The 21,831-nt window shown below is 45.6% G+C and overlaps 1 protein-coding gene across 1 annotated transcript; it reads right to left on the minus strand.

Moving 5' to 3' along the window:
* Window positions 1-2,385: 2,385 nt before the first annotated feature.
* On the minus strand, window positions 2,386-6,626 carry LOC122464305. The gene is made up of 2 exons (XM_043538851.1): window positions 6,420-6,626; window positions 2,386-6,344 (listed from the first exon to the last, which is right to left on the minus strand). Exon 2 carries the CDS (start codon window positions 6,309-6,311, stop codon window positions 5,400-5,402), a length of 912 nt encoding a protein of 303 aa, XP_043394786.1. The 5' UTR covers window positions 6,312-6,344; window positions 6,420-6,626; the 3' UTR covers window positions 2,386-5,399.
* Between the last annotated feature and the right edge of the window lie 15,205 nt (window positions 6,627-21,831).

Raw genomic sequence — 21,831 nt, forward strand, 5'->3', positions numbered from 1 at the left:
AAAACACCATCCTGGCCACTATGGATGTAGAAGCCTTCTACACCAACATTCCACACAAAGATGGACTACAAGCCGTCAGGAACAGTATCCCCAATAATGTCATTGCAAACCTGGTGGCTGAACTTTGTGACTTTGTCCTCACCCACAACTATTTCACATGTGGGGACAATATATACCTTCAAGTCAGCGGCACTGCTATGGGTAACCACGTGGCCCCACAGTATGCCAACATTTTTATGGCTGACTTAGAACAACGCTTCCTCAGCTCTCGTCCCCTAATGCCCCTACTCTACTTGCACTGCATTGATGACATCTTCATCATCTGGACCCATGGAAAAGAAGCCCTTGAGGAATTCCACCATGATTTCAACAATTTCCATCCCACCATCAACCTCAGCCTAGACCAATCCAAACAAGAGGTCCATATCCTGGACACTACTGTGCTAATAAGTTATGGTCACATAAACACCTCCCTATACCGGAAACCTACTGACCGCTATACTTACCTACATGCCTCCAGCATCCATCCAGGACACACCACATGATCCATTGTCTACAGCCAAGCTCTAAGATACAACCACATTTGCTCCAATCCCTCAGACAGAGACAAACACCTACAAGATCTCTATAAAGTATTCTTAAAACTACAATACCCACCTGCTGAAGTGAAGAAACAGATTGACAGAGCCAGAAGAGTACCCAGAAATCACCTACTCCAGGACAGGCCCAACAAAGAAAATAACAGAAAGCCACAAGCTGTCACCTTCAGCCCCCATCTTAAACCTCTCCAGCTCATCATCAAAGATCTACAACCTATCCTGAAGGATGACCCATCACTCTCACAGATCTTGGGAGACAGGCCAGTCCTTGCTTACAGACAGCCCCCAACCTGAAGCAACCACACACCACACAACAAAAACACTAACCCAGGAACCTATCCTTGCAACAAAGCCCATTGCAAACTCTATCCACATATCTATTCAAGTGACACCATCATAGGACCTAATCACATTAGCCACACCATCAGGGGCTCATTCACCTGCACATCTACCAATGTGATATATGCCATCATGTGCCAGCAATGGCCTCTCTTGCCATGTTACATTGGCCAAACCGGACAGTCTCTACGCAAAAGAATAATGGACCACAAATCTGACATCAGGAATCATTAACATTCAAAAAACCAGTAGGAGGAACACTTCAACCTCTCTGACCACTCAGTAACAGATTTAAAGGTGGCAATTTTGCAACAGAAAAGCTTCAAAAACAGACTCCAATGAGAAACTGCTGAGCTTGAATTAATATGCAAACTAGATACCATTAACTTGGGTTTGAATAGAGACTGGGAGTGGCTGGGTCATTACACATATTGAATCTATTTCCCCATGTTAAGTATCCTCACACCTTCTTGTCAACTGTCTAAATGAGCCATCTTGATTATGACTACAAAAGTTTTTTTCTCCTGCTGATAATAGCTCATCTTAATTAATTAGCCTCTTACTCCACCTTTTCATGTTCTCTGTATGTATGTGTATATATATATATATATATCTTCTTACTATATATTCCATTCTATGCATCCAATGAAGTGGGCTCTAGTCCACAAAAACATATGCTCAAATAAATTTGTTAGTTTCTAAGGTGCCACAAGTACTCCTGTTCTTTTCTATAAGCAAAAGATGTTTTTTGTGTGTGAGAACAATGCACTAGGATCACCTCTGAGGCACAGTCAGCAAGGAATTTTCTGCCTACTTGTGCCTTTATACATCCTCTAGCTAACTTAGAGATCTAACAGTTGCATTTAGCAATCGGGGACAGCAGGTGGGTTTATGACACTCTCTGGAAGACTATAAATGACTGGATCATCTATATGTAGATATTTTGTATATGCTTTAATATTGTGACTGATTTTCATTTAATATAATCCAAGTAAAATTAAATGCAATTCACTAAACTAAATTAGAAACAGTTTTCATACTAATTTAACTATGTCATAACATTTATGTGTAGAAACTAGTAAGATGGAATTATTGATAAAAATGTCTTAGGTGCCAGTCAAAAATCCAGATGTGACATTCCTTTCATTTCACGGAGATGTGTGCTGTGCAACATGAAATGCTGCATTACAAACTGCATAGTCTTGTTGTACATATGAATAAAGTATACAATATTGCTGAGACATGTAAAATTTGTGATTGCACCAATTATGCATAGGATATGAGAAATGATAGCAAATATTACACATATTGCATTCTTGTGTGTTGGATAAGTGGTTTGGAGCCTACAGTTTCAGCTGTAAATGTTATATTGCTTCAATAGGGCCATCCTGAATCAGTTTACTGGTGTGTTAGGGCCAGTATATTTTTATGTGTACTAGACAATAGAATCATAGAATCATAGAATATCAGGGTTGGAAGGGACCCCAGAAGGTCATCTAGTCCAACCCCCTGCTCGAAGCAGGACTAAGTCCCAGTTAAATCATCCCAGCCAGGGCTTTGTCAAGCCTGACCTTAAAAACCTCTAAGGAAGGAGATTCTACCACCTCCCTAGGTAACGCATTCCAGTGTTTCACCACCCTCTTAGTGAAAAAGTTTTTCCTAATATCCAATCTAAACCTCCCCCATTGCAACTTGAGACCATTACTCCTCGTTCTGTCATCTGCTACCATTGAGAACAGTCTAGAGCCATCCTCTTTGGAACCCCCTTTCAGGTAGTTGAAAGCAGCTATCAAATCCCCCCTCATTCTTCTCTTCTGCAGACTAAACAATCCCAGCTCCCTCAGCCTCTCCTCATAAGTCATGTGCTCTAGACCCCTAATCATTTTGTTGCCCTTCGCTGGACTCTCTCCAATTTATCCACATCCTTCTTGTAGTGTGGGGCCCAAAACTGGACACAGTACTCCAGATGAGGCCTCACCAATGTCGAATAGAGGGGAAACGATCACGTCCCTCGATCTGCTCGCTATGCCCCTACTTATACATCCCAAAATGCCATTGGCCTTCTTGGCAACAAGGGCACACTGCTGACTCATATCCAGCTTCTTGTCCACTGTCACCCCTAGGTCCTTTTCCGCAGAACTGCTACCTAGCCATTCGGTCCCTAGTCTGTAGCGGTGCATTGGATTCTTCCATCCTAAGTGTAGGACCCTGCACTTATCCTTATTGAACCTCATCAGATTTCTTTTGGCCCAAACCTCCAATTTGTCTAGGTCCTTCTGTATCCTATCCCTCCCCTCCAGCGTATCTACCATCTCCACTCCTCCCATTTAGTATCATCCGCAAATTTGCTGAGAGTGCAATCCACACCATCCTCCAATCCTCTTTATCCTGGACTGGTCATCTCCAGATCATTTATGAAGATATTGAACAAAACCGGCCCCAGGACCGACCCCTGGGGCACTCCACTTGACACCGGCTGCCAACTAGACATGGAGCCATTGATCACTACCCGTTGAGCCCGACAATCTAGCCAGCTTTCTACCCACCTTATAGTGCATTCATCCAGCCCATACTTCCTTAACTTGCTGACAAGAATACTGTGGGAGACCGTGTCAAAAGCTTTGCTAAAGTCAAGAAACAATACATCCACTGCTTTCCCTTCATCCACAGAACCAGTAATCTCATCATAAAAGGCGATTAGATTAGTCAGGCATGACCTTCCCTTGGTGAATCCATGCTGACTGTTCCTGATCACTTTCCTCTCATGTAAGTGCTTCAGGATTGATTCTTTGAGGACCTGCTCCATGATTTTTCCAGGGACTGAGGTGAGGCTGACTGGCCTGTAGTTCCCAGGATCCTCCTTCTTCCCTTTTTTAAAGATTGGCACTACATTAGCCTTTTTCCAGTCATCCGGGACTTCCCCCGTTCGCCACGAGTTTTCAAAGATAATGGCCAAGGGCTCTGCAATCACAGCCGCCAATTCCTTCAGCACTCTCGGATGCAACTCGTCCGGCCCCATGGACTTGTGCACGTCCAGCTTTTCTAAATAGTCCCTAACCACCTCTATCTCCACAGAGGGCTGGCCATCTCTTCCCCATTTTGTGATGCCCAGCGCAGCAGTCTGGGAGCTGACCTTGTTAGTGAAAACAGAGGCAAAAAAAGCATTGAGTACATTAGCTTTTTCCACATCCTCTGTCACTAGGTTGCCTCCCTCATTCAGTAAGGGGCCCACACTTTCCTTGGCTTTCTTCTTGTTGCCAACATACCTGAAGAAACCCTTCTTGTTACTCTTGACATCTCTTGCTAGCTGCAGCTCAGGTGCGATTTGGCCCTCCTGATATCTTTCCTACATGCCCGAGCAATATTTTTATACTCTTCCCTGGTCATATGTCCAACCTTCCACTTCTTGTAAGCTTCTTTTTTATGTTTAAGATCCGCTAGGATTTCACCATTAAGCCAAGCTGGTCGCCTGCCATATTTACTATTCTTTCGACTCATCGGGATGGTTTGTCCCTGTAACCTCAACAGGGATTCCTTGAAATACAGCCAGCTCTCCTGGACTCCCTTCCCCTTCATGTTAGTCCCCCAGGGGATCCTGGCCATCTGTTCCCTGAGGGAGTCGAAGTCTGCTTTCCTGAAGTCCAGGGTCCGTATCCTGCTGCTTACCTTTCTTCCCTGCGTCAGGATCCTGAACTCAACCAACTCATGGTCACTGCCTCCCAGATTCCCATCCACTTTTGCTTCCCCCACTAATTCTACCCGGTTTGTGAGCAGCAGGTCAAGAAAAGCGCCCCCCCTAGTTGGCTCCCCTAGCACTTGCGCCAGGAAATTGTCCCCTACGCTTTCCAAAAACTTCCTGGATTGTCTATGCACCGCTGTATTGCTCTCCCAGCAGATATCAGGAAAATTAAAGTCACCCATGAGAATCAGGGCATGCGATCTAGTAGCTTCCGTGAGTTGCCGGAAGAAAGCCTCATCCACCTCATCCCCCTGGTCCGGTGGTCTATAGCAGACTCCCACCACTACATCACTCTTGTTGCACACACTTCTAAACTTAATCCAGAGACACTCAGGTTTTTCCACAGTTTCGTACCGGAGCTCTGAGCAGTCATACTGCTCCCTTACATACAGTGCTACTCCCCCACCTTTTCTGCCCTGCCTGTCCTTCCTGAACAGTTTATAACCATCCATGACTGTACTCCAGTCATGTGAGTTATCCCACCAAGTCTCTGTTATTCCAATCACGTCATAGTTCCTTGACATCACCAGGACCTCCAGTTCTCCCTGCTTGTTTCCAAGGCTTTGTGCATTTGTATACAAGCACTTGAGATAACCTGTGATCGCCCCTCATTCTCAGTATGAGGCAGGAGCCCCCCCTCACAGACATTCCTGCCTGTGCTTCCTCCCGGTATCCCGCTTTCCCACTTACCTCAGGGCTTTGGTCTCCTTCCCCCGGTGAACCTAGTTTAAAGCCCTCCTCACTAGGTTAGCCAGCCTGCTGGCAAAGATGCTCTTCCCTCTCTTCGTAAGATGGAGCCCGTCTCTGCCCAGCACTCCTCCTTCATGGAACACCATCCCATGGTCAAAGAATCCAAAGCCTTCTCTCCGACACCACCTGCGTAGCCATTCGTTGACTTCCACGATTCGACGGTCCCTACCCAGGCCTTTTCCTTCCACGGGGAGGATGGACGAGAACACCACTTGCGCCTCCAACTCCTTTATCCTTCTTCCCAGAGCCACGTAGTCCGCAGTGATCCGCTCAAGGTCATTCTTGGCAGTATCATTGGTGCCCACGTGGAGAAGCAGGAAGGGGTAGCGATCCGAGGGCTTGATGAGTCTCGGCAGTCTCTCCGTCACATCGCGAATCTTAGCCCCTGGCAAGCAGCAGACTTCTCGGTTTTCCCGGTCAGGGCGGCAGATAGATGACTCAGTCCCCCGGAGGAGAGAGTCCCCGACCACCACCTCCCGCCTTCTCCTCTTGGGAGTGGTGGTCGTGGAACCCCCAACCTCAGGACATCGCATCTCATGCCTTCCAACCAGCGGAGTCTCCTTCTGCTTTCTCCCCCCAGACATATCATCTGGTCCACTCTCCGCAATGGTACCTGTGGAGAGAACATGAAAGCGGTTAGTTACCTGTGTCTGTGTTACTGGAACCCGGACATTCCGCTTACCTCTTCTGGAGGTCACATGTTGCCAAGCTTCTTCACTGGCCTCTTGGCTCCTCTGTGCAACCTGCTCTATATCTTTAGAGCTTTGTGCCCCTAGAAGCCTATCCTGAGTTTTGTCCAGAAAATCCTCAGTTTCTCGTATACAACGCAGGGTCGTTATCTGTTGCTCCAGACCTTCAATCTTCTCTTCCAATATGGAGACCATCTTGCACTTTGTGCAGACAAAGTCACTTCTGTCCTGTGGAAGAAAGACAAACATGGCACATCCAGTGCAGGTCACAACAGCTGAACCCCCCCCTTCCATATCACCTACCTACTATGAGCTTCCTCAGAGACGTTTGCAAGATGTAAGCCTCACTGGGCTCACTGCAGGCGAACTCCCAGGCAAACTCCTGCTGTGAGCTGCTCTGCTGTCCCCGCTGCTCAGCTGGTTCGCTGCCGCTCAGCTGGTTCGCGAGGCTCTGGCTATTTTTAAACAGCCAGGCTTCCCTGACGCAAACACACAGACACCCTAATGCCCGCCCCCTGCAGGCTAGCAGCCAATCAGACACTCACTCAGGCTCTCTCCCTGCCCTCCCAGCAAACACACGCTCGGATACTTCCTCAGCAAGCAAACACACACACTCGGATACTTACCAGTCCCAGGCAAACTCCTGCTGTTTGATTAATGGATACATGGATTCCAAGGCCAGAAGGGACAATAAGATCATTTAGTCTGACCTCATGTATAACACAGGCCATAGAATTGCCCCAAAATAATTCCTAGAGTATGCAGTACCAAGTCAAATGCCTTACAGAAGTCTACTACATCTTTATTAACCAAAGTTGTAATCTCATAAAAAAGATAGCTTGACAAGATCTATTTCCCATAAACCTTTGTTGATTGCCATTAATTACATTATTTTCCTTTAATTCTTTATTAATTGACTCCCGTGTCATGGGGCAGAGGATGCCCTTCATGTTGAGTGGGGCTAACCCCATTGGCCCAGTATGGGGTTGGTACACCCCATCACACAGCTGTCTGGGCTCCCTGTGGGATCAGGTAATTGCAACAAGGAGGGCTGAGGACCCCTGGTGGGGCCAAGCAAACAATCAATCTGCAGTCCCCGGGCAGGGGAGAGCAAACAAACAGTCTATGGCTCCTGAGCCTCCTGGATGGGGCAGGCAATAGTAATTGGAGTTCTGACCTTCTGGGCAGGGCAGAACAATCAGTTTGTCTGTAGTCCCCGGGCGGCGCAGAGCAAACAAACAGTAGTCACACCTAGTGGCAAGTGGGGGTGGGTAAGGGAACCCGGGTCCACCCAACTCCACTGGGTTCTTGTCTAGGAAGCCAAAAAATTCCCCATAAGGGATTAAGCATCAGCTTCTACTACATTCCCTGGGTCACTTCCTACCACAAAGTGCATCTCGGGCATCTCCTTGGCTGGCAGTAGCTCAGCATCTCAGTCAGTCTCCGTGGTGGGTTGGTTGACTACAGTGTCATCTGGATCCACGGTTCCCACTGCTTGGAGAGTCACAGGTGCCTCTGCGGGCGCCTGTAGCACACATCCTTCCTCCTCCTCAGCCAGCCCAGACTAAGCTCTGGTCTACACTACAAGTTTAGGTTGGATTTAGCAGTGTAAGATCGGTTTAGCCTTTTACCCATCCACACTACAAAACCATTTTTTCCGACTTAAAGGGCTCTTAAAACTGGTTTCTATATGCCTCCCAGACGAGTGGATTAACACTGAAATCGACCTTGCTGGAGTAATGTGGACGCAATTTGACGGTATTGGCCTCTGGGAGCTATCCCAGAATGCTCCATTGTGACCGCTCTGGACAGCACTCTCAACTCAGATGCACTGGCCAGGTAGACAGGAAAAGCCCCGCGAACTTTTGAATTTCATTTCCTGTTTGGCCAGCGTGGCAAGCTGATCAGCACAGGTGACCATGCAGAGCTCATCAGCAGAGGTGACCATGCAGTCCCAGAGTCGCAAAAGAGCTCCAGCATGGACCGAATGGGAGGTACTTGGACTAAATGCCAAAATATTTGAAAAAATCTCCAAGGGCATGAAGGACAGAGGCTATAAAAGGGACCCACAGCAGTGCCGCATGAAACTTAAGGAGCTCAGGCAAGCCTACCAAGGAACCAGAGAAGCAAATGGCCGCTCCGGGTCAGAGCCCCAGACATGCCACTTCTATGATGAGATGCATGCATTCTAGGGGGTGCCCCTATAACTACCCCAGCCCTCTGCGTGGACTCCATTAATGGACTCTCACGCAACAGGGATGCAGATTTTGGGGACAAGGAAGATGATGATGAGGAGGAGGTTGAAGCACAGCAAGCAAGCGGAGAAACCGTTTTCCCTGACAGCCAGGAACTGTTTTTCACCCTGGATCTAGGACCCTCCCAACCCACTGAAGGCGGGATTCTGGACCTAGAAGGTGGAGAAGGGACCTCTGGTGAGCGTACCTTTGTAAATATAATACACGGTTTAAAAGCAAGCATGTTTAATGATTAATTTGCCCTGAAGACTTGGGATGCATTCGCGGCCAGTACAGCTACTGGAAAAGTCTGTTAACGTGTATGGGGATGGAGCAGAAATCCTCCAGGGACATGTCAATGAAGCTCTCCTGGATGTACTCCCAAAGCTTTTGCAAAAGGTTTCTGGGAGGGCAGCCTTATTGCGTCCTCCATGGTAGGACACTTTACCATGGCAGGCCAGCAGCACGTAGTCTGGAATCATTGCATAACAAAGCATGGCAGCATATGGTCCCGGTGTTTGCTGGCATTCAAGCAACATCCATTCTTTATCTCTCTGTGTTATCCTCAGGAGAATGATATCATTCATGGTCACCTGGTTGAAATAGGGGAATTTTATTAAGGGGACATTCAGAGGTGGCCATTCCTGCTGGGCTGTTTGCCTGTGGCTGAACAGAAATCATCCCCACTGTTAGCTACGCAGTGGGGGGAGGGGTGAAGCGATCATCCCAGAGAACTGGGTGTGTGTGTGTGGGGCGGGGGGGTGGTTAGTTGGGTTTGTGCTGCATGTTAACCTGAAAACTGCAGCCCCTCCTTTTAAATGGCCAACCCATTTTAAAGGGCCAACCCAATGGGTGTTTGGTATGTGAAATGAGGGCACTGCTGTTTGAAACCATTCCCACATGTTAGGAAGGTTAAAGAAGCCAAAAGACTGTGGCTTACCATGTCCACCTGCAAGCCAAATTCTGTTGCCTGCCAGCCCTGTATGTGTGATCTCTCACACCATACTGGCAGGCCCTCAATATAAGAGGCAAAATGCGACCTTGTAAAGAAAGCACATATGCTATGTAATGTTAACAGCTTGGTTCACCATGAAAAAGTCTACCCATTGTTCTCTAAAATGTCTCTTTTTAAAGATTAATCTCCCTTTTCCCCCTCCCGCAGCTGCAAATGTTTCATTGCTCCATGTATTATCTCTATCCCACAGGCTATCAAAGAATAGAAGCCGAAAAAAAATGTACTCACGATGAAATGTTCTCTGAGCTCATGCAGTCCTCCCATGTTGAAAGAGCTCAGCACAATGCATGGAAGGAGACAATGTCAGAGTCCAGGAAAGCACAAAATGAACACGGGGACAGGAGGTACAAGCGAGAGGACAGGAGGGACAAGCGCGAGGACAGGAGGGACGAGCGAGTGGAGAGATGGCATCAGCATGATGAGAGGAGGCAGGATTCAATGCTGAGGCTACTGGAGGATTAAACTGATATGCTCCGGCATATGGTTGAGGTGCAGGAAAGGCAGCAGGACCACAGACCACCACTGCAGCCCCTGTGCAACCAACCGCCCTCCTCCCCAAGTTCCATCACCTCCTCACCCAGGTGACCAAGAATGCAGTGGGGGGGCCTTCGGGCACCCAACCACTCCACCCGAAGGACTGCCCAAGCAACAGAAAGCTGGCATTCAATAAGTTTTGAAGTGAAGTGTGGCCTTGTCCTTCCCTCCTCCCCTCCACCACCACCCCATCTGGTGCTTCCCTCCTCCCCCACCCCTTCCGGGCTACCTTGGCAGTTATCCCCCCATTTGTGTGATGAATGAATAAAGAATGCATGAATTTGAAACAACAATGACTTTATTGCCTCTGCAAGTGGTGATCGAAGTCGGGGGGGGGTTGGCTTACAGGGAAGTAGAGTGAACCAAGGGGGCGGGTTTTCATCAAGGAGAAACAAACAGAACTTTCACAGTGTAGCCTAGCCAGTCATGAAACTGGTTTTCAAAGCTTCTCTGATGCGCAGCGCACCCTGCTGTGCTCTTCTAACCGCCCTGGTGTCTGGCTGCGCGTAATCAGCAGCCAGGCAATTTGCCTCAACCTCCCACCCTGCCATAAACATCTCCCCCTTACTCTCACAGATATTGTGGAACACACTGCAAGCAGTAATAATGATGGGAATAGTGGTTTCGCTGAGGTCTAACTGAGTCAGTAAACTGCACCGGCACACTTTTAAACGTCCAAATGTACATTTTACCACCATTCTGCACTTGCTCAGCCTATAGGTGAACAGCTCCTGACTACTGTGCAGGGTGCCTGTGTATGGCTTCATGAGTCATGGCATTAAGGGGCAGGCTGGGTCCCCAAGCATAACTATAGGCATTTCAACATCCCCAACGGTTATTTTCTAGTCTGGAAAGTAAGTCCCTGCTGCAGCTGTTCATACACACCAGAGCTCCTAAAGATACCTTTCCCAGCCACCCCTCACTGATGTTGGTGAAACGTCCCTTGTGATCCGCCAGTGCTTGCAGCACCATTGAAAAGTACCCCTTTCGGTTTATGTACTGGCTGCCAAGGTGGTCCGGTCCCAAGATAGGGATATGCATTCCGTCTATCGCCCCACCACAGTTAGGGAATTCCTTTGCAGCAAAGCCATCCGCTATGACCTGCACATTTCCCAGAGTCACTACCCTTGGTAGCAGCAGCTCAGTGATCGCGTTGGCTACTTGGATCACATCAGCCCCCACGGTAGATTTGCCCACTCCAAATTGATTCACGACTGACCGGTAGCTGTCTGGTGTTGCAAGCTTCCAGAGGGCTATCGCCACTCACTTGTGAACTGTGAGGGCTGCTCTCATCTTGGTATTCTTGCACTTCAGGGCAGGGGAAAGCAAGTCAAAAAGTTCCATGAAAGTGCCCTTACGCATGCGAAAGTTTCGCAACCACTGGGAATCGTCCTAGACCTGCAACTCTATGTGGTCCCACCAGTCTGTGCTTGTTTCCCAGGTCCAGAATCGGCATTCCATGGCATGAGCCTGCCCCATTGCCACCAGGATGGCCAAATTGCCGGGGCCCGTACTTTGAGAGAAGTCTGTGTCCATGTCCTCATCACTCTCCTCAGTGCACTGCTGTCGCCTACTTGCCTGCTTTTGCAGGTTCTGGTTCTGGTTCTGCATGTACTGCTGGATAATGTGCATGGTGTTTAGAGTGGTCACAACTGCTGCGGTGATCTGAGCGGGCTCCATGTTTCCCATGGTATGGCGTGAGCAGGAGAGCATAGTGGTAGCAGAAGCGGCAGGTGGATGACAATGCCAACAGGAATATGGCACCTGCATGGAAAAAGGCACGAAACCATTGTCAGCCGTTGCTTTCACAGAGGGAGGGGGAACAAGGGGTGGCTGGCAGCACACGATGCAGTATGACTGCTAGCTGTCGTCGGCTGGGTGCTCGCCAGCAGACAGTGCAGTACAACTGCTAACTGTCATTGTCTCCTGGGTGCTCGCGGTGCTGCTGGGTGGGAAAGCAGCCTGAGGCAGAATGGTCCCCTCAAGGATTGAACTCACAATCCTGGGTTTAGCAGGCCAATGCTCAAACCACTGAGCTATCCCTCTGCCAATATTACAGGCAGGACTGAATCTCCATTAGACAAAACTGAAAGAAGAGAATGAGCCATTTATGTCCAGGCGCCCCTGACAGACCTCACCGAGGCCGGCCAAGAGCACCCAGGAGACAATGAGGACAGCTACCAGTTGTAATGCACCATCTGCTGCCACAAGGCAATGAGCTGCTGCTGTGTAGCAATGCAGTCCTGCGTCTGCCAGCACCCAGGAGATGTACAGTGATGGTGAGCTGAGTGGGCTCCATGCTTGCCGTGGTATGGCATCTGCATGGGTAACCCAGGAAAAAAGGCGCAAAACGATTGTCTGCCATTGCTTTCACAGAGGGAAGGAGGGAGGGAGGGGGAGCCTGACGACATATACCAAGAACCACCCATGACCCATCAGGCATTGGGATCTCAACCCAGAATTTCAATGGGCGGCGGAGACTGCGGGAACTGTGGGATAGCTACCCACAGTGCAACGCTCCGGAAGTCAACGCTAGCCTCGGTACTGTGGACACACTCCGCCGACTTAATGGTGTTAATGGTCTTAAGTGGAGACACACACAATCGACTGTATAAAACCACTTTCTAAAATATCGACCTCTATAAATTTGACCTAATTTCGTAGTGTTGACATACCCTAAGCTAGGTTGCCTCCCTTTATCTGTCCTTTCCATTTGGAGCATGAACAGCAGGGGAAGGGGGTGGTCTCCTGGGCCCATGATTGGTCCTGCTCCATTGGCCCAGTATGGGGTTGGTACACCCCGTCACATGCCTTATCAGCTATTCCATTATCTTGCTCAGGATCTATGTCAGACTGACAGGACTATAATTACCTGGCTCATCCCATTTACCCTTTTTAAATATTGGCACAACATTACTTTTCTTTAGAATCCCCCCCAGTGCTCCAAGACTTATTGAAAATCAACATCAGTGGTCCAGTGAGTTCCTTAGCTCTTTAAAAACTCACAGATACAAGTTATGCAGACCTGCTGATTTAAAAATGTCTAACTTTAGTAGCTGCTGTTTAACATCCTTCTGCCTTTTCTGCATAATATCCTGTCTTCATACTAAAGCACATTTTGCGGAGAAGAAAGAAAGAAAGAAAGAAAGAAAGAAAGAAAGAAAGAAAGAAAGAAAGAAAGAAAGAAAGAAAGAAAGAAAGGAAGAAAAAGTACTTGTGCTTCCTCCAGCCCACACTCACAGTTTCCCTTCGCTCTGAGGGTATTTGAGAGGCATCTGGGCCTGAAGGATCTCGGTGGGACTCCGGGATGATGAGCTGTAGTCGGCTGGTGCTCTTGGGGCAGTTGGCCTTCACATGCCCCAGCTCATTACATTTAAAGCATCACCCAGCTGACTGTGGGCTGGGGCAAGGTGGGTGGTTGGAGAGTGGGATGAGAGGGCATCTAGGGTCTCCCTGGCTGTGTGGAGGGCTCCTCCTTGCAAGGTGTGGCTTTGGGCTGACCCCGATGGTAGGGTGTCATCTCGTGTTGCCCCTTCTGGTATCTGCTCCAACTGCTACTAGCTTTCTCCTTCTTCTTCTCTGCCACCTCCACCCATTTGGTTCCAATCTCTCCAGACCTGACCAGGAAAAAACAGCCAAATGCAGTTCAGGGGACTGAGAAGTGTTAGAAAGCCTTTAACCAGCTGATGGCAGCCCTTACGTCTGACCCTGTACTAAGGACCCCAGACTTCGACCAACCATTTGTCGTAATCACAGATTCATCCAAGCGTGGTGTAGGAGCAGTTTTAATGCAGGAAGGACCAAATCAACAATTCCATCCTGTTGTGTTTCTCAGCAAAAAACTTTCTGAGAGGGAAAGCCACTGGTCATTCGCAGAAAAAGAACGCTACTCCATTGTGTATGCTCTGGAGAAGCTATGTCCATACATTTGGGGACAGTGGTTCCACCTGCAGACTGACCATGCTGCACTGAACTGGCTTCACACAGTCAAAGAGGCTAACAAAAACTTCTTCGGTGGAGTTTACCTCTTCAAGACTTTGATTTTGAAATGCAACACATTTCAGGAGCCTCTAACAAAGTGGCTGATGCACTTTCCAGGGAAGGTTTCCCAGAATTAGCCGGGTGAAAATGTCCCTGTATTCTAAGTCATTGTAGTCCTTAAAATGTGAAAAATACTATTTAGTTCTTCATGTAATTAGTAGTAAAATTAGAGGTGCAAGTATCTTATTAAGTCTGTTTTCCTAAACCGCCAGGAAGAAATCCCAGCCAATGTGGACCCAACCTGAACCAGGCTGGCCAGCACTGCCTGTGATTTGGGGGTCATGCGATCAATGAGATGGGGAAAGCTCCCTTTTGTGGACACTCAGCCAGCCAGTTGGCTATGGAATCCCTCTTGGTGGTAGTTCTCTACTTTCTTTACTTGTAAAGGGTTAACAAGCCCACAGGTAAAAGGAAAGGAGTGGGCACCTGACCAAAAGAACCAATGGGAGGGCTAGAACTTTTTAAAATTGGGAAAAAACTTTTCTTTGTCTCTGTGTTTTGGTTCTCTGTGAAAGAGGGGAACAGGGAGCAGTTATGCTGTGAGAAGCAGATTGTATCTAGAATTAATTTTAACAACCCCTAATATGTAAGTAGATCATGAATGTTTAGAAAGACGAGATTAGATTTATTTCTGTTTATTTCTTATAGCTAGTGGACTCATCTGTGTTAACCCGAAATGCTTTTTGTTTTGCTTGTAACCTTTAAGCTGGACCTCAAGAAGGTTATTCTTGATGTTTAAATTTTGTAAGTGGGTTTTTTAAATCTGGCAAAAGCCTAAGTTCCAGATATATTTTCTTTCTTTTTGTTTTTAATAAAATTTACCTTTTTAAGAACAGGATTGGATTTTTGGTGTCCTAAGAGGTTTGTGCATGTTGTTTAATTAGCTGGTGGCAACAGCTGATTTCCTTTGTTTTTCTTTCTCAGCTCTTCCCTGGAGGGCTTGAGGGTATCCCACAGGAAGGAATTCCCAAGTGTGCCTTTCTGGTTTCAAAGGGTTTTTTTGCTTTTGGGTGGTGGCAGCATCTACTCATCCAAGGTCAGAGAGAAGCTGTGACCTTGGAAGTTTAATAACAGCCTGGAGTGGCAAGTATTAATTTTTAAAATCCTTGCGGGCCCCCACCTTCTGCACTCAAAGTGCCAGAGTGGGGAATCAACCTTGTCACTTGTATTATGAGTAGGAGTCTTCTTAATCTCTCCTCATATGGCAGCCCTTCCATACCCCTAATCATTTTTATTGCCCTTTTCTGTACCTTTTCCAATTCCAATATATCTTTTTTGAGATGGGGCAACTACATCTGCATGCAGTTTTCAAGATGTCAGTGTAACATGGATTTATATAGAGGCAATATGATATTGCCTGTGAATGTTTTGTTTCTATTACAGTACACAAAAAAGAAAAAAAAATTCTAGTGTGAAATTTTTTATTTTCGGAGGTTTTTGCTTTTTGTGTGTTTTCCCCCAAACAAGTACATAACTGATTCTCCAGTTGTGGGAGGTAGATAAACAAGATCTGGAAAAGTAATTTTATTGAAAACTTGTGATCCAACTTGACTAGCGATTCAAATTGACTATATTTTATTTTTTGGGCTTTTTCCTGGGAAGTAATGTCTAAATAGTGAGAGAGAAGCTGATCTAGTGATCAGCACCCCAGGTTTGAAAGCTAGAAACTCTTTGAGTTCTAATCCCACTGCTCTCACACACTCACTCCTACCTCTTACGTAGCAGCAGCCCTTATTAGTTGCAAGAAAAGCTTTTTCCTCCTTGTTTCCAGCTGCTTTGACTGGTTTACAGGCTCTTAGAAAGCAGCTGGAAACAAGTCAGATCCTGTGACCAACCAGCTCAGGGGAAACCCCCTCATCCCCCAGAAGTGACCAGAAACCACAATTCGGGCGCTACTGCTATGGCATATGAAAAATGAAGAGTGCTAAATAAATGTGAAGAATTACCTTGAAATGTGTCTTAAGCAAAAAATTATGGGAAGGTTGATGCTTAATGTGGGGGGCAGAGGGACTCCTAGTAAAGGTGGCTTTTAGTAAATATAATATTTAGTTGGGGCATCTCTGAAGACAGGTGGTCGGATAATAGAAAAGTGATCTCTAGTACAAAGAAAACCATACATTTTATTCATATTTCAAAATCAGATTCAGTGGAGAGTGTGATGTGATTGAAATAATTTCTATTTAAGGATCATTTTACTGTAAGGAATATTCTATTTACGCTATGTCTGAGTTAAATCACAACATAACTGGGAAAACATCTTTTGTTAAAAAAAATATGAAACAGCATTTCCAGAAATTCTCTTTTACTTCTAAAAAAGCTGTTGAAGTGATTTAAACTCAAAGGTAGTGAAGCCCACTGGCAAACTTGAACAAGCTTTTGGCACCTGCCAAGAAAAAATGTACATCAATTCCATCTTTATTACCTAAAATCTGTAGTAAATTGAGCCAATAGATAGCAGTCTTTTTGACCTCAGGAGTAATTGAATAGTTTTCTAAGAATAATCATGCTTTATTAGTTGTCTTGGTCAGAAAGCAAAGCAGCAGACCTTGTCTAGAGGGGGCAGTAATGCAGAACAAGCTTGTGACTTAGACAATCCAAACTTGTTGAAGGGGTGTAGGCAGTTCCCTGACAAGTTAATGATATTGTGGAACCAAAGTCATCTTAGCCACAGGGGTGTGGTTAGCCTATTACAGTGTCTGAAAGTCTGAAATCTTGGTCTCTGTGGTCTGAGAGCTAAGGAAAGTTTATACTTTCTGTCCTTTGCTCTCAGATGACGGAGACTAAGATTTTAGGCCTTCAGTCCCTGTAGTAGGCTAATAGCACCCCTGACTTGCGGGACTGAGGTTCAAGTTCCTGCTGTAGAGCAAGGACTTGAACCTGGATCTTCCACATCCTGAACTATTCTGGGCTTCCGATCTTGAGAAATCTTCCTGATAGAAACTTTGCTCAAAACCAACAACACTTTTGTTAAACATTTTAGTTTAAATGAAAAAGGGCCATTTTCTGATTGTAAAAAGTTTGCTCAAACAATTTCAACCACCTCTGCTTGAAAGCAGCACAATGTACCCTTTAACAGTGTGTTGTATACGCCCACTACCTCTCGTCTGGCTCAGCTCTGTGAGCCAGTGCAAAAAGAAAGTGGGACTTTGTCTTGTTGGGGTTTCTGGAAACACCACTGGCACTGGACACTTCCAATCCTTGCATTCAGGAAGCTAGGCATTGAGACAGCTAGGAGATGGTGCTTGCCATAATTCACTGCAACTGCAACTGTATTTCCCCTTAATGGCCCAGCAAGGACACCCACTCTTGGGGTTTCAGTTTCCCAGCGGTTGCCTCTCTTGAGTGGAGATACATATCCCTCTCCCTTCTGATGGGTATTTCCAGGCTACTCTCTTCCCTGCCTTCCCAATGTATTTCCAAGCATAGACAGGTTGCCCAAGGACACCTGCTTGCTTTCTCTTCAGGGATGTTTAACAGGTGTTATAAGGTACCACACAGCTCTTTCTAAACAAGCCTACTTTAGTCTTAAAGTAAAAAGCATTACGGAGACAACATATTAAAACAATGACAGAACCTGCATCTGTGCTAGTAAGCTTACCAGAGTTAGCCCCAACTCTAACATGGATTCTGGCAGGAGCAGTCCTTCAACCCGCTACCCAAGAGGAGTCCTTGTGGTAACAAGTTCATCACAGTTTCCGCTCAGAACAAGCATCCAGTCTCATGAAGTTTAAGTAGGCCACGTCCTCCCAATCTTTCCATAAGGATTATGGCCCCCTGTGGACCAGAGGTCCTGTCTGTTTGATGGATTGGGAAGAAGGCCCTGAATCAGCTTAAAACCAGGCTAATTATCCCCAAACCCTTTCTTTGGATAGTTTGTCCCTGGGGAATCCCATTTGAACTAGTATAGACATATCTCTCCAGGAGGGTGGCTTTCAATGTGCTGATAATGGAGGAATTACATTAACATCCCCCCTCCCTACTATAGAAGGTACCTACAGTAACACAGTTACATTTTAATACAATGTACCCCACAGGTATCAACCCTAATTTGATAAGGTTTAACTTAATTCTATAAAGTTTATCTTATTTTCATAAGGTTTGTTCAGGGTATTACAGGATAGTGTCCATCTACCATAGTGCTGTTGACTTTTGATGTAAGGAGATGTAAGGCTGGTGTTCTGCTGACCCTTTAGCCCATGTTGTCTCACCAGCTGTCTCAGCAATTCCACACAGAGGTTGAGTAATATGAAAGAGAGTTCTGAGCCTTGTGGGCCTCTGCAAGTGAGGTCACTGGAGGTGGAGGAATAGTTTTCCATAATAACCCTTTGGATTCATACTGAGAAGCACCTCCCTTTACCCCTGCAATCTCTTGGAGGCAGGACAGGAATAATCTGCGACTAACGGTATCTACTGGCACAAAGAGGTCAAGTAGAATGAGTATGAATATACTTCCTTTGTCCACAGCCAGGAGGAGGTCAGCCACCAGAATGAGGGCTGTCTCTGTACCATTCACTGACATGAACCCTGTCTGACAGGGATCTACAAATCTGGCAGTTGACAGGTGGTAAAGGAGGCAGGTGTTTGCTGGTATCTCTATTAGCTTGCTTCCAACAGGCAGATTAGACACTGAGGGATAGTCTCTGAGTCTCTAGTAATGAATGATGGTTTCTTTAGTTCTGGTTGCACTATTGTATGTTTTAGAGTGGTGGTAAAACTCCCTCTTCAAAGAAGGTGTCAACAGAATCTGTTAGTAGGAGTCCCAGGTGTTATCTACTCTCTTTTATACAAAAAGGGATGTGTCAGTCACAGGCCCTTACTACTGTCAAAACTTCCATGACCTCATGAGTGAATGACCCTAACTCTTAGAGGGGATTGTGATTCCAATCATGCGCTTGGCTTGTTCTGGATGGCCCATGAGAGTATTCCAGATGATCTCTGTGAAAATAATACATATCTGCACATATATCATATTACTGATATTGGTCCTTCAATATTTGACTAATTAAAACAAAAAAACTTTTCAATTCACCTTTAGTTTTCTTTATAGAATGATGAGTATGTTGTGGAACAAAAAAGATAATTTTAGGTGACATTGATGCTCCCTGAGCTGGGGAAGAGGAAGATAAAGACAAAGCATGGAAATGTATGTGTAATATTAACACCAGTACTGTCAAAGGAAGAATAACCATTTCTGTATATCATACTGAGGATGAAGCTACGGTGCACCCTACATCTAAAATACCACTTGAATGTTCAGGGAAATTCACTTAACAGCTCGTTCAAATCCCTCATCTAATAACTAGCTCATTTAAAGCTTTACTTGTGGGAACTGTAGCAAGCTTTGAGAAAGACATACTTTATTAGAAGTTAGTATTATATAAATGCTCCAAGAAGCTAGAGTGAAATGAAACATCTAAACACTGTACTGTGAAGGCCATGCTATCTCCCCTTGCAAGAAACAATAATAAAAAATTATTAATAATAATGAATTAATAATTGTTTGGACTTACTGAGGAGCCTTGCCTTTAGAATTCATTCCCTTTGGCAGAGCATAAGACTAGCACACTTCAGAGCATGGTGCATGGCATTTGTTTGTTTTAGCTTTTGTTTGTTTTTTTCCTGGAAAAATCACACCATAGTTGCTATCATCTCTGATGCCAACAGCAGTGGTTCTTCAGTGCTACTCACTGTGTGTAACTGTTTTCCTAGTTTAGTAATAAGGGCATAGGTGACCTAGGGACAGGTGTTCTATATATTACTGAAATAATAATAATAATTAATAATTAATAAAATACCATTAGCACCTTCCCTCCACTGGTCTCGAAGCACTTCACAGCTGTGCTGTTGTCCCTTGTTTACCTGAGCAGCTAGCAAAGTTTGGGGCCCTGTGAGTGTTCCAGTTGGAGAAAGGGGTAAACAGTGAGGTGGCAAAATTTGCAGATGACACAAAACTATTCAAGATGGTTAAGTCCCAAGCAGACTGCAAAGAGCTACAAAAGGATCTCTCAGAACTGGGTGACTAGCAACAAACTGGCAGATGAAATTCAATGTTGATAAATGCAAAGTAATGCACACTGGAAAACACAATCCCAGCTATACATAGAAAATTATGGGGTCTAAGTTAGCTGTTACCACTCAAGAAAGAGATTGTAGATAGTTTTCCGAAAACATCCACTTAATGTTCAGTGGCAGTCAAAAAAGTGAACAGAATGTTGGGAATCATTAAGGAAAGGCGAGATAATAAGACAGAAAACATCATATTGCCTCTATATAAATCCATGGTACACCCATATCTTGAATACTGTGTGCAGATGTGGTCACCTAATGTCAAAAAAGATATATTGGAATTGGAAAAGGTTCAGAAAAGGGCAACAAAAATGATTAAGGGTATGGAACAACTTCCATATGAGGAGTGATTAATAAGACTGGGACTTGTCAGCTTCGAAAATAGAAGACTAAGGTGGGATATGATAGAGGTCTATACAGTCATGACTGGTGTGGAGACAGTAAATAGGAAGTGTTATTTACTCATCATAACACGAGAACTGGGGTCACCAAATTAAATTAATAGGCAGCAGATTTAAAACAAAAAAAGGAAGTATTTTTTCACACAACGCACAGTTCAGTCTGTGGAACTCTTTGCCAGAGGATGTGTGATGAAGGCCAAGACTATAACAGGATTCAAAAAAGAACTAGATAAGTTCATGGAGGATAGGCCCATCAATTGCTATTAGCCAGGATGGGCAGGAATGGTGTCCCTAGCCTCTGTTTGCCAGAAGCTGGGAATTGGTGATGGGGGATGGATCACTTGATGATTACCTGTTCTGCTCATTCCCTCTGGGGCACCTGGTATTAGCCACTGTCGGAAGACAGGATACTGGGCTAGATGGACCTTTGGTCTGACCTAGTATGGCTAGTCTTATGATCTTATGTATAAATTGATGGTAGTTTTGTTCATTTACTCAGACTGTACGAAGTCCTGTATCTCTGAATGCAAAAGGACTAAAGTAGCAGGAAACAGCTGCCTTTGTTCACTGCTGCAACAGCACTCTCTTCAGCCTGCTCTCAGACCCAAAAACTTCTTACTGGGTTTATTCCAGGATCAGACACTGTACTTCCAGTGGTTCCCTCAAGCTCTCTCTCTCTCTCCTTCTCTTAGTCTTTTCCAGTTTTTTGTGTCGGTTTGTTCTATTCCACCCACATCCACACATCTCCCCCCATGCATCCACCTAAAACAATACTCAGCAAAAGCTCCTGGGCAGGTTCACACACTCTTTTTGTTTGAGCTGGGAGCTTATGCTTACAGTTATATTACTTGAAGGGTGACTTCATAGTGTCACATTCCAGAATGCCACCCAGACTAGTGAGGGGCTGTGTCACCACCTGCCCTATAGCCTTGGGTGCCTCACAATGCTTTGCTGCTGTACCTTCCAAACTGTCCCCCCCAAAACAGCCCTGAGTGTCTGTGTGTAGCTGCAGCCTTCCAGCCACACATCAGTTACAATCTAGCTTCCATCATCCTTGGTTACTACTTGCAGGGTGACCCCAACACACTTCCAGTCCCGGATTTCCCACAAAATGAGGGTTATGCACTGTCTAGCCCTCTCTTGGACAGTCCAGATATTATAGATTCATTGCTCTTGTAAGGGGGTCGATATCTAACAGTTTGCTTTTTAACTGGAATTACCCAAACAGTTCAGTTTAAACACAAGTCTAGATTAACTTTAATTAAAGAATAAAACTAGTTTATTTTAATGACAAAGAAAGAGATTTTAAGTGAGTAGAAGTACAAGGTATGAAAGTCAGAAATGGTTACATGAGAAATAAAGATAAAATGCTTTCTAGTAGCTAAAACTTAACAAACTGGACTTAGTTCAAGGTAAAATCCTTA

This window comes from Chelonia mydas, chromosome 2, assembly GCF_015237465.2.
Source record: "Chelonia mydas isolate rCheMyd1 chromosome 2, rCheMyd1.pri.v2, whole genome shotgun sequence".
In the NCBI taxonomy this organism is placed as follows: Eukaryota; Metazoa; Chordata; order Testudines; family Cheloniidae; genus Chelonia; species Chelonia mydas.

Excerpts from the sequence above, each read along its gene's own strand:
- LOC122464305 (XM_043538851.1), bottom strand. The coding sequence starts at position 6,311 with ATGGTCTCCATATTGGAAGAGAAGATTGAAGGTCTGGAGCAACAGATA.